A 13,355-nucleotide genomic window follows, 5' to 3' on the forward strand; every position below is an offset into this window, starting at 1 on the left:
AAGAAAAGCTTTGTTTTGGAAACAGCAGTCAGGGTGAAAAAGAATGAATGCAAGGTTTTGATCTTGAAAAACTTGTCTTCCTCTACGTGTGTGTGTGTGTGTGTGTGTGTGTGTGTGTGTGTGTGTGTGTGTGTGTGTGTGTGTGTGTGTGTGTGTGTGTGTGTGTGTGAGAGTATACACCTGTGTGCACGTACTCTCCACCTCCAGAGAGGAGGCAGCAGGAGGAGTGGCACAGGTACGCTGGATATTCTCGCTAGGTTTGAAGAGGGAGGAGATGAAGGGGAGAAACCTTGAGGGCAACATAGCAACACAAACCTTATAAAGAAGGAGGCACACCCTCACCAGCAGCCTCAGCTCCCCTTCTGAACAGCAGCAGCAGCAGCAGCAGCAGCCAGTAGCCATGCTCAGCCTCATCAAGTTACCACGAGTCTTCACCATCAATCAAGTGCCCAAAGTAAGTTCTTCTTCTCTTCTGTATCTTTACTGGACATTTCAGCTTTCACACAGTCAGACTGAGCTGGACTCAGAAGGAGGTTAACTGTTAAATACGGTATAAAATAACAAAATGGAGAAAAGTTTGTTCATTTTGCTCACAGTCATACTTTGACTTATTTACACTTTTCATGTTTCACATTATGAAAAAAAAAAGATTGATCCTCATCACAGTGTAGTATATACGGACAGGAGCTGTAAGTAGTTCGAGCAAAGGGTCATTTATCCTTTTTAGATTTTTAGAAGCCTTACAAGGTGAATAGTTTCCAGTATTTCACAAGAACTAGTCTTGCTTTGACAGACCCTCCTCCAAAGTGTGCTGGAGGAGAGTCTGGCTACTCCACATCACATTCGGGGATGGGAGGAAAACATGTCCAAGGCAACAGATATCCAGCCTAAATGAGTGAAATCCGGCGGAGCCATCCCAGAAGTAGAACGTCAAGGATATAGACTACACAAGAACAAACATGACCACTTTCTTATACCTTTAATTATATTGTGACCCCTCAGATTTATCTTGAGACACCTTGGGGGGATCCTGAGAAACATACAACACTTGGTCCACTAAGAATAACCTTGTGTGGCGTATTTTGTTGTTTGTTGAGAGACTTATTTTGCCTCCAGAGCCAGAGAAAAATACAAAGTTGTCAAACAAAGTTGTCAAACTGGCTGAGGACTAACCAAAAGTTTTCTTTCTCAAGGTTTTCCATGAGGACAGCATAATCTCTGGTTACCGACACCCCCGCAGCTCCGCCACTGACTGCATCCTGAGCCTCTTCCAGCTGACCAATGAGACGCTCAACATCTGGACTCACTTTTTGCCCACCTGGTACAGCTGACAATTGTTATTTCTTTCTGCAATGCATCGCAAGATTTAAGGTTCATAAACGTATTTGCTACCTGTCGTTTGTCGTAGACTGACAACACAAAGTGATACACCTGAGGGCACTTTCAGTTGTTTTTGTTTTCATAACAGTCACAAGGTGTTCTTTGTCCTGCTCAAAGGTAGGACATTTTCTGAATTCTATTCTATTATACTGAACCTACCTACTATCACTCAAAGACTAAGGGTTAATTATATTAGTTCTGGCACATTACCGACTAAAGACTATCATTCAATTTATCCAGAGTTACAATATCTGTTTGCTTAGTATTCACAGTATCTGTCAGTGAATACATCCCAGTGTATATTTATAACCATAAATGCACTCTTCAAGGAGTTAAATAGATGCCAGAAGAGCAGTGCCCTTAACATAGTAATAAAATCGTTGTGGAAACTGTAGAGCAACACACAGTGTGTGCCAAATCACTCACGGGACTCACAAACTCAACTAATATGAGAAGGATTAAACAGACAGGTTTGTTTTAAAGTCAGACATCCTGGCAACCATGTCTATAGACCTCCTGCAGTGCCTCCCTGTCAATGGCCTTTTACTGTACAGTATGTGCAACAGGACTCTCATAATCAGTCCTAGCAGCTACAGTAGTGACAACAGAACTAAACACTTGTTGGCTCAACTTAATTTAAAAAGTTTGTCTACCCTAAAACTTTCAAGTTATCTGAACAAAAGAGTTAGAGTTAATGTTAACATTCAATGTTTAATGAAACAAACGTCTTAAACTGAGTTGACAAAAAAACTAGCTGGCCCTAAAATTGAGGGAACTCAAGAAGACTTTGCAGCTAGTTGCCTTAGGGTTAGGGTAAGGGTTATTTCTTAGAGTTTTCGCAGCTTTTGTTATAGTGTATTGAGAGAGTTGCAACACCTGTAGGTGCAGACAGATAGACAGAAAGCTGAAGAGGAAGATAGATAGCAAGTAAAAGAATGATAATAATTTCCATATCTGTCTACTGCACCTCATAACACAGTCTTACTAACTGGAGCTCCATAAAAGCAACATTTTGGCTCCTCAGCTTCCTCCCCAAGTTTAGTGTCTCCTCTTTATTTGACAAACACTGCATCACAATTTATCCAAGACTCAGCTGATGCAATTTTTTTATTATATGCATATAGTGTGTTTTTAGGTCTGATGATTCAAAGTTACTACAGAGGCTGCTGGTCCCATGATTCACGCTGCACTTCTTCCCTGCTAAAATAAAATGCCCAGTTGCTTCGACTGCATAGTCCAGGAAAAAAGTGTGTGTGTGTGTGTGTGTGTGTGTGTGTGTGTGTGTGTGTGTGTGTGTGTGTGTGTGTGTGTGTGTGTGTGTGTGTGTGTGTGTGTGTGTGTGTGTGTGTGTGTTGAGCTTATGCTAAGGCCACATGGGTATTTGTGTCTTGGGGCTCAGCAGAGACCTACAGTCATGCCGGTAATGAGCAGATCTGTGCTCGAGGCTTTAATACGAGTTGCCTCTATTAGTTAACTGCTCAGTGATGGGGAAAAGCACAAATAATGTTGATTTGTTAATGAGATGCACTAAGACGTGGAAAACAAATGCACAAGGCAAACTATAGCCTCCTTCTAAGATTGAGGTTTTTGTGTAGAACTGTTAGCTGTTATGCTAGCTGCTTCAGTGTTCCAGTTTGTTTGGGTTAGTTAAATAATAGGAAATATGTTTACTTGCTTTCTTGCTGAAACTTAAATGAAGAGATGGATACCACTCTCTCTGTGCATGAAATATAAGCTAGAGCTGGGAGGCAGTTAGCTTAGCTTAGCATAAAGACTGGAAGCAAGGGAAACAGCTAGCATGGCTCTCTCCAATTAACATGTTGTATTTTTTATCTAAAACGTAAAAATGGCAAGTTGTGGTTATATGGGCAGTTAGGTGCTGTAACTATGATGATCAAATAATATACAAAATGTTCATCTACTCCTTCATTATCTCATATATGTGTAAATATTCCAGCGATACTACTAGTGATACTACTAGTGATACTACTTCAGTGTAATGGCTAATTATCATGAATGAATGTAGTTAAAAGAGAAACTGATCAGTTGTGTGCTTGTTTTAGCTTTGGCTGCGAGAACATTAACTACTTTCTAATGTTACGTACTTTGTCCATTTTTCATCTTAATAAGTTCATGCCACTAGATGTATAAAGTCACAATTGGCCCACTGAACAGTGTTTGCTTCTCTATTCACATGTAACATTGTTACCATTTTTAAAGACAGTGAATGACTTTCTCTCTCATTCACTCGCTCAAAGGGTAGAGGCTACATACCTCCTCTTGGCTGTAGAAATCTACGGTTGGGTGACAAATTAAGGAAAAAAAAATCTCTCATATGTGTGACTGTGAAGGCCATGCGATTCACATAAACCATTCAGTGGCCCCTCATGTCCTGTATGGAAGTATCTGCTCATGTTACATTTCTCCACTCATTTACACAGGTTTTTCCTTTCATATGTCAGTCCTCCGTATGTTTGGACACACTTTTTGTATTACGTATGGTGCCAATTGCTTGATCAAGCTCCAAAACTAAGTGATTTGAAATTACAATTAGTTGGAACTAAAGACACACACAAAAATCAGTGCTGCTGCATCCAATCTAATTAACTTAATGTGACCCGTTTCTCCTGGCAGGTACTTCCTATGGAAAGTAGTGACAGTGGTGCTGATGCAGACAGCATGGCAGGACTCCTTCATCTGGCCTCTTGTGATCTTCCTGCTCACCTGCTGCATTTATCCGCTGGCGTCAAGCTGTGCTCACACCTTCAGCAGCATGTCGACGCGGGCACGCCACATCTGCTTCTTCTTCGACTATGGTGCCCTCAGTCTCTACAGCCTGGGTAAGTGTTTGTTCACTGTCACTCTGTCCATGGTTCTGTTTCATAAGCTTTAATGTTCAGTTTTAGGTACTGACTGAAGTTAGTGGTGGTGTTGTTTTGGAGTATATCAACAGGTGGTAATATTCTGTCCAGTGGCGTAAGGTAGTAATGATGGGCCCCAGTGCAGGCTTTTATAACGGGCTCTAGTGCACGCTAGTTACTACTTATGAAATACAATCACACACACACACACACACACACACACACACACACACACACACACACACACACACACACACACACACACACCGATCCGATTTAAGTGCCTTGAAGTTGCGTGGGTTCTATAGACCCTTTGCAAACACGTGACCACGACCATGTAAGTTTCAATCAGTTTGAAATACATAACACTAAGTTATTTATGGCTTTATGGTTTCTTCTATTGAACAAGTTGTCGTGCCGTTATCGGTCGAGGTAGGGCATCTGGTAGGTGCTCACAAAGAACAGTATTTGGAGAAGTTGGAGATAGCAGAGATATAACCTCATAATGGCAAATATAAGACATCAATCTAGGGTTTATTTTGTATTAACATCTATTCCTTACTTGAGTAAAGATTTATATAACACGTAGCCCATATTTTTAGAGGACATGGTCGGTCGTGACTACCCACATACCGTTGTTCACTGGGTGTGCCAATGCAACTTCCTAATGGATGCCTGAACACATCCCAACTCTGGGAAGTGCAGTCATTAATTATCTATCACACGTTAATCCATGCAGTAAATCACGAAGTGTATATGATCAGTAGTAACCACACATAATTGTAACATCTAGCCATCTTCTTATCTGTGATTATATTCGCTGTAGCCTATGTTAAGATTTGACCGGTGGATATTACGACGCGATGGGCAGCAGCTAGCAAGCAGTCCAAAGCTAGCTGCAGCTAGCTCGTCAGCTAGCTGGGTAGGAGCTCCGCAAACCCGTAATTAACTCAGGTTTTTTGGCCTTTTTGAAGCTAGTTTCCGTGCCATGTCATCTTTAATTTAACCGATATTTTTTGTATGTGTGTTAAGTTAAATGATCAAGGGAACGGCTTTCTTCTTTGGATATGTAGCTAGGTCAGTGAATAACCGATGTTAGCTAGTTATGTGGGTCATCATCGGGTTGGTCCTGTTAGCAGGAACAGTTGGTTAGCACGGCAGCTAGCTAGCTGGTTGAGGATAATTTTATTTATCACTCATTTAAAACAGAAAGGCAATACATACACATGCTTGTGTTGGTGAGGATTACTCTGCATGCTTGTGTTGGTGAGGATTACTCTGCAGATTGTGAATGTGAGAACACAAACGAAAACGTACGAGTTAACTTGCCGTCCGTCTACAGCATAGCTCTTCCGCCGTTCGTCATGACATTCATAATTCACGTGTGTGGAGTGGAGCGTGACGTCACGTGCAAAGGGTCTATAATAACGCCTGTCTATGCCCCCACCTCCACCCTGTCTATGGGCCCTCCCACCCCATGGGCGGGCACAGTGCAACCGCACTTTCTATATATATGTAGTTGCACTGTGCATATATATTGTATAGTGGTGGACAAATATCATAAATGATAATCCCTCAAACTGGAATGTAAAGATACTTTTTCCTGAAATAAAATATACAGTTTTAGAAGTTTACCACTTTGCACTGTCGATGTGTCCCCATGCAGGTTCAGCAATCGTCTATTCAGCTTATGTTTTCCCGGACAAGTGGGTGAACAGCTTCTTCCATCAGTGCTACATGCCCATTGCTGTGCTCAACACTGTCATCTGCACCGCTGTGGCCTGCTACTCCAGGTATGGTGAAAACATAAGCATGCATGTTAAAATGTTCTTATGCTAAATGTACATGCTAAACTTCAGCAAATCAACATTTAGTAGGTGTTAACATGCATATTACTGTAACACTGAACTCATAACTTCACACAGCATTCTCAAATCTCCAGTGTGTTTATTCAGTGTTGGTTTAACTTGTAAATAAGGATAATGTTATGTTGTAATCTAGTCCTGGTCCAGTTGTGGAAAAAGTACTCAGATCTAAGTAAAAGTAGCAATACCACTGTGTAGAAATACTCCGTTAAGTAAGAATCCTGCATTCAAATTTGTAGTTAAGTAAAAGTACAAAAGTATTAGCATCAAAATATACTTAAAGTACAAAAGTAAAAGTACTTATTATGCAGAATGCATACATATCATAATATATTTGTTGTATTATTATACTGAAAGTAACTAAAGGTATGAGATAAATGGAGTTGAGTATAAATTACAACATTTCTCTCTGACATGTAGTAGAGTAGAAGTATAAGGTAGCATAAAATGGAAATGCTCAAGTACAAGTACCTCAAAATTGTACTTAAATGTAATTATTACTTTCCAAGTCCTGATCCATGGCAGCATTTTAATGTGACTGGTCTCAAATATTTGTGATGTGCAATCTGAGTAACTGTGTGAGTTAAATCCTGCCAAACAGCCTGATCACTGTGGTTATAATATAAAGCTTGATGGGGGGCGTGGCTTCAGTACCCAGTCTGTAGCAATGCAGCCCTGTTCTATTTCACTTACAACAATCATCACACAGTTAGCACTGTTATCTCATCATGTATTAATGTTGGCTCGGTGTAGCTAATGTATTGTACTTTCACTCATCTTTCCCCACTCCTCAGGCTTGGCTTACCATTTCTGCAATATAATTATGACACTGTAAAGAGGTAAAGACAATACATATGCTAAAAATGTGCTCCTCCTGTTCGCTTCACTATTCTATCTATTTTTGTTGTGCCTCGAATGATGGTAGCAATAGATAAATACAATCTCATCTTTTTAAAATGTGTGATTATTGGCATGTCTTCAGACAGACTTCATCCCATAAACATTGTTGACTTTCAAGAGTTGAGCAACTCTTTGTTTAATACAATGGGTGTTAGCTAAGTGTGACTATAGGGACCAGACCTCGTGGTTTACTCTAATTGTAGTTTCAGCTGGGCCGTTTAGAGTGGCAAAACGTGTTCTGTAACAAATGACTCACTGACTTTGATTCTAAGAAAATCAAAGATGGATTAAGTGTTCTGGCACTATACAATATGTGCATGCCTAATAACCTTTTTTTTTAACTCTTGTATAAGAATTCTGTAAGGTATACTATTTTTGTAAGTTTCCACATAGCTTCATCCACAGGTATAACACGTGTATCCATGAGGAATATTTAATGAATATAATTATTGTTTGTCATTATTGAAAATGACATCTTTCTTCTTGTTATTTCAGATTCCCTGAGAGCCAGGGTCCAAAGTTCAGCAAATTTCTCCGTGTTGTTGCCTTTGCCTATCCCTACCTGTTTGACAACATCCCTCTGTTCTACAGGGTAGGGCCACCTCTGTGCACTTCACAAATGTCCTCACACAAGGCACATCTGAAAAGACATGTGTGTCTCCAGTGTGTGTCACAGATAACATTCAATATATTGGATAGTGTTTTAAAACACAAATCTTTAACTGGAATGACTTTTCTGGTAAACAGCAAGATACTAAAATAGAAAGTCAGACATTTTTTAGGGCTCTGGTGCTCCATGCTTACACTTTCATATACATGACTTTTTGTTATTCTTCATGACGAGGGTTATTAGCATAGACTGTAAATATGAACAGTCTATGATATGATATATGATGTGAATCTGGTCCTGTTACAGTGGAAAAGTAAATAATTCACCCTGAGACTAGAACTACAGTTTCATGTTGCAAATCACCTGGCAGCTCCACTAACAGTTACTTAATAAAGAAGTTGATGCCTCCTTAAGAAATGTAAAGGTGATAAAAGGTATCATATGTAATGGTAATAATGGAGCACTGTCATCTGTTAAATCTGTTCACAGGTGTTTCTGTGTGAAGGAGAGGGCTGTACAGACAATGATACCAACATCCTCCACTACAACCACATCGCCTTGGCTCTCCTCACAGGCTTTCTGTTTGCCACACATTTACCTGAGCGCCTGGCACCTGGCAGCTTCGACTACATAGGTAAGACTGATCTGAGGAGTAGCTTTTGTTGTTGTCATTAGCATGTTAAGCTTTGGTTTGTTTGCCCAGTGTGTCAACCAGAACCCACCGAGAATTAACATCTGCTGTTCCCTAGAACTCTGAGGAGTGTTTCAGCATCTTTCAGCTAATTTGTTCGCTTGTCTTTTCTGTTTTGATCCATTATCACCACTCTTTATCAGTGTTGTTTCCAGTCACAGTGGTCAGCTGTTTTTAGCAAGAAAACCCCACTGCTCATAACCAAATGACAGACAAAGTTAACAATTAGCTGGTGAACATAGTGGACCACTTAGCAGTTACAGAGCCAAATATTTCCCTCAAGAGTAGGTTGAGACTAAAACAGAGCTAATAGGAGAGTACTACAGTATATAAATAAATGTTGCTTCATATCTGGTGGATGCGTAAATGAGATAGTGTTTGCTAACAAGTCATATCAACTTAAAAGGCAATGATGACATGTCAGTGTTGTGTTTACATCTTTTTTCCATGTCCTAAAAAATAGTTAAAGTAGGTGTAAATGATAAATACACAGTATATCTACCTCTGTATTATTATTCTGTTTTCAGTTTATGTTTAATCTTTTGTTTCTTTTAATATTGTATTTACTGTTCATTGGACCATTTACCAACTTCTGCATTTTTAAGTGCCAGTAGATTTTGTTAAGGACTTAAAGTCTTAGGTTTTATTGCCTACTGTAAGTATAGTCAGTAATGTTGCAATAGTGGTGATACTGATTTTAAGTGCAGTTTCATTTCCTTACATATCCCTTTCTCACAAGCTTGTCTCAAATGAGTTTAAAGACAACATAGTACTTAAATGTAACAACATGAAGTATGTAATGTGGGAGCAGAGCAAAGCCCAAGATTCAGAAGAGATCTAAGAGACTACAGTAATATACATGTATCACAGGCTACTACTCATTATATGCAAGGAAACATTTGGGAAAAGTCAAAGATGACTAAAAAACGTATGCTTATATAAAACATTATGTTTTAAACTTGTATAATTCTCTCTTTTTTTAAAGTATGAAACCAATTTAAAAAGTGGATTGAGTGAAAAGTTATGCCATAATGATGCATTCATGTGCAATTTACTGATCTAAAGTCAGCTTTTTTACAGCTCCCTGTCAAATGTCACATTTAAGATCTTAAACAACTTAAATACGTTGTCAAACTTTGTGAAACACAGGATTCACTTATACACATACTTTAAATGTATTCTCATTGTGTTAAACATTGTAAAGTAAAGCTAATGTGTAACCACCTCCACATTTTTTCATTCTGTTGAAATCAGTTGGCACTCAAGTGACTCATTTGCTCAGTGGTGAGGGCTTTGGAATGTACAACTACTGTTTCTACTGTGACATGTCACTGTGCTGCCTTGGTTCAAACACGACTCGACTGCTCCCTCTGCAGGTCACAGCCATCAACTCTTCCATGTGTGCGGCATCCTCGGCACCCACTTCCAGATGAAGGCCATGGAACAAGACATGGTAACCCGGCGTCCCTGGCTCCTTGAACACTCCATACCCATTAGCTTTGCCAACTCAGTGGGTGCAGCGCTGCTTTGTGTGGTGGTAAATTTGACTATCATCATCCTCTACAGTCTACCTCTCTTCTCTGCTCCAGTCCATCAAGAAAAGAAACATGATAAAGGTCCAAGGAAAACCTCAGCCAGGGTCTGCCCCTGCTACTAAACCTCCGGCTTCAAATCACGGCTGAGAGATTCCGGCTGGTTACGAGACATATGGACATGTGAAAAGAGTGCAATATGGGTGATTTTGAAGAACACAGCTGTGAGGAACTGACATAATCATAACTTGCAGTCGGCATTAAACTCATGGTGGGATCCGGCCTTCAGACAACACTGGGATTACTGCTATTAGGTAAACTGAAAACAAGGGTGTTAGTTGCACAAGCATACAATGGACATATAAAAAAATGGTTGCCATAATATGTAATTAATCTAAATGTTTCTGAGGAAACTGTTTCCTACAAAAGCTACAAATGTAGCATGTTAGCTACATTATGAGTGCAGTGCTGTAAATGTGTATAAAATACTTTTTTGTTCTATTCTCTGATTTCCACACGTGGGTTAAGATGACACTGTCAGCTGCAGGGAACAAATATATATACAATTCAAAATGCTAGTTTCACTGTCAATTTCAAATTGTAGTGCTGCATTTCAGTGGTGTAGTCTAATGTATTGTAGTGGGTATACTGTACTGTATATAAATATATTGGCCTATATATGGGCCAGTATCTGCCTTTGGGGGAGGGGGGCGTATCATAGTGGGGGTCTGGGTGTCCTCCCCCAGGGTTATTTTTAGCATCAAAGACTTAATTTCCTGCATTCAGATAACTTTTATTCACCAATGTATGATGGAAATACCTTTATTTAGCCTGTGCGAAGAAGAAAAACAGATGATAATTCAAAATATATCAAAAATATAATGGAAAGTATGTTGGGCATTTTTAAGAGGGTATATGGAAATGAATCCTGGAGCTTTCTTTTTTTTTAAGATTATTTTTTGGGCATTTGTAGGTCTTTATTGACAGGACAGCTGAAGAAATGAAAGGGAAGAGAGAGGGGGAATGACATGCAGCAAAGGGCCACAGGTTGGAGTCAAACCCTGGCCCACTGCATCGAAGAGTAAACCTCTATATATGGGCGCCCGCTCTACCAACTGAGCTATCCAGGCACCCAAATCCTGTAGCTTTCTTAGTGGGTATACTGCGTATACCTGCGTATCACATAGACTACACCGCTGCTGCATTTGGACACTGACAGGACCTTTTCATATTTATAGTGCTTGTACACAGCCTTTTGGATTGTACTGCCGTGTACCAAAGAGACAAAAAAGAGAAGGGAAGTTACGACAAGGGAAAGAAAATGTTTTGCTCTTGAGTTTGAGCTGCCTGCAAAGTAGCTTAAAACTTAAAAAACGTTTAGTTACTGTTAATGCATGAATACAGAGTAATTCAGGTTTGTTTATTTACCTCATATGATTGCTGTTTCTGTCCCTGTGACCTGTGAGACATGTCACATTGTTCTTTTGATACAAAACTGAAAGTATTTATGCACATTGTTATTTATTATGATTTTTCAAATAAACTTAACCAAACCTGCCTGCATGTCATTCTTATTCTAAATAGGAGCGAATTGTGTATCTTATTCAGTATGTCCAGTTAAAAAAGTTTACAGTTTTTTTTAAGATTTAAGCGTTCACTGGGAAAAGATTTAAGTGATTTAATTTTTGTCTTGTCAGAGATAGTATCAAAAAAACTTCAATGAAACAATCATAAACATAAATATCATAACATATACATGCACATGTAGAGTATTAGAAGAAAAGGAACACTTGCTGAACATGCAGGGAACTGTTTATAGATTAATATATGAGACAAGAGAAAAATAGAGGTAAAGATATATTGTATAATCAGGTGATATAAAATCGATTATCTCATACTTTTTTTTAATTTTCAGGTCTTCAATGCCTTTTATTTTGCAATTTAGCAACAAAGTTGGTGTATAAATGAATATTTATTATTAACCAAGTGACCAATGGTGGGGTTTGTTTCTATATAGAATTAGCTTAAAAAAAACAATAATTAATACGTAAACAATTCTGTCCATTTTGTGTTTTCAAAATAAAATATCACTGTCATACTATGTAACGCCAATTTTCCTAAATAATATGTCTGTATGGATACAATTAAATAATAATATTTGAGTAGCTTCCTAGCATTACAAGTAGTGGGTTTTAGTACTAGGCTAAATTAGTGGACATTGAGTTATTTTGTCAAAAGTCAGAAATTAATTTCTACATGCAAATTAAATTTTCTGTTTTTTGTTCAGACACAATTATGAGGACTACTACTGTAAATCACAAAAATAATAAATATTCAGTTTAAACCTTTCCAAAACATGCTCTACATTATATATCCTATATATAACAAATATCAGGCAAACACAGGGCTGTCAAAGAGGTTATATAATAATTATTATATTATATTATATATATATATATATACATGGTCCAAATAGGTTATAATAATACTTATTATTATTATACTCATTAGCAGACATGTATAAAGTACTAGAGACCCATACTTAAACATTTTACTAAAAACTTTACATAAAAGTACAAGTGCTCTATCAGAAAAGTGACTTGAGTAGAAGTTGAAGTGCTCTTTAAGCACCACACTTAAGTGGAAGTACTAAAGTATTCAACATTTTTTGTACTTAAGTATTGCAAGTAGTTTATTTTGAAATGTACTACTCAAGTACTGAAAGTAAAAGTACAAGTATTGTGTTACGTAGTTATTAAAGAAAGCAGTCAAAAGTTTGAATATCATATTGTTGGAGTTCAACTTTTTACTTGGTAGTAAGATGGTGCATTACAGGCAGTCACAAGCTGTACATTGCTGGATATATGAAGGAAGTTTCTGAAATAAACCCAAAAAAGGTATATTAATGTCACAGCTGTTATAACTTCTATTATCTGATATAACAGTGGGTTATTAATCACTTATTAACAAATACTGAAGTAAAATGTACAATTATCACACTGTGCAAGAAAAATGAACATTCTCTCCAGCACAGTAACGACTAAAGCCCCGAAAAACGTATCACACACTAGCTAGTAACGTGTGATGTAGTGGAAAGTTAAATACAGATAAACTAGCAGCTTCACATCACAGGGTAAAATGGTTAACATTCAGTACCCATTGCAGACTGAAACAACTCAGGAATAGCTTAATCTGCTGCAACATTAGCTAAATAGAAAGAGTACAAATTTACATCGTCTCTCTGAGATTTCTTACATAACTTAGCGTACGTAACTAACGTAGCCGTAACTACACACACTGTAACCTACACAGTCTCCGTAGCATGAGGAATTCACAACAGTAACGAGTAACGATGCAGCACATAAAAAATGTATCAGAGTAAAAGTATTAAACTCATAGAAAAGTGGAAGTAGTAAAAAAATAATACTCCAGTAGAGTACAGATACAGCCTTTTAGTACTTAGAGTACAGTAGTGAAGTAGTTCTACTTCGTTACTATACATCTCTGCTCATTGGT

The 13,355-nt window shown here is 38.2% G+C and overlaps 1 protein-coding gene across 2 annotated transcripts; it reads left to right on the forward strand.

Moving 5' to 3' along the window:
- The first annotated feature begins 209 nt into the window (after positions 1-209).
- On the forward strand, positions 210-10,152 carry paqr5b (progestin and adipoQ receptor family member Vb). Of its 2 annotated transcripts, XM_078273310.1 has the most exons (8): positions 210-454; positions 1,194-1,321; positions 4,015-4,220; positions 5,908-6,034; positions 6,901-6,945; positions 7,502-7,598; positions 8,106-8,250; positions 9,684-10,152. In XM_078273310.1, the coding sequence occupies exons 1-8, from the start codon at positions 401-403 to the stop codon at positions 9,962-9,964; spliced, it is 1,083 nt and encodes a 360-aa protein (XP_078129436.1). In that variant the 5' UTR covers positions 210-400; the 3' UTR covers positions 9,965-10,152. The 2 variants fall into 2 exon arrangements, with proteins under 2 accessions (XP_078129436.1, XP_078129521.1); XM_078273395.1 differs by lacking the exon at positions 6,901-6,945 and having other exon boundaries at positions 212-454.
- Positions 10,153-13,355: the final 3,203 nt, after the last annotated feature.

The sequence above is a fragment of the Sander vitreus genome, chromosome 1 (assembly GCF_031162955.1).
Source record: "Sander vitreus isolate 19-12246 chromosome 1, sanVit1, whole genome shotgun sequence".
Classification (NCBI taxonomy): domain Eukaryota; kingdom Metazoa; phylum Chordata; class Actinopteri; order Perciformes; family Percidae; genus Sander; species Sander vitreus.

Coding starts and splice junctions, on each gene's coding strand:
- paqr5b (XM_078273310.1), top strand. CDS start 401: ATGCTCAGCCTCATCAAGTTACCACGAGTCTTCACCATCAATCAAGTG. Junction 1,322..4,014: donor ACTCACTTTTTGCCCACCTG/GTACAGCTGACA, acceptor TTCTCCTGGCAG/GTACTTCCTATGGAAAGTAG. Junction 6,946..7,501: donor AATTATGACACTGTAAAGAG/GTAAAGACAATA, acceptor TTGTTATTTCAG/ATTCCCTGAGAGCCAGGGTC.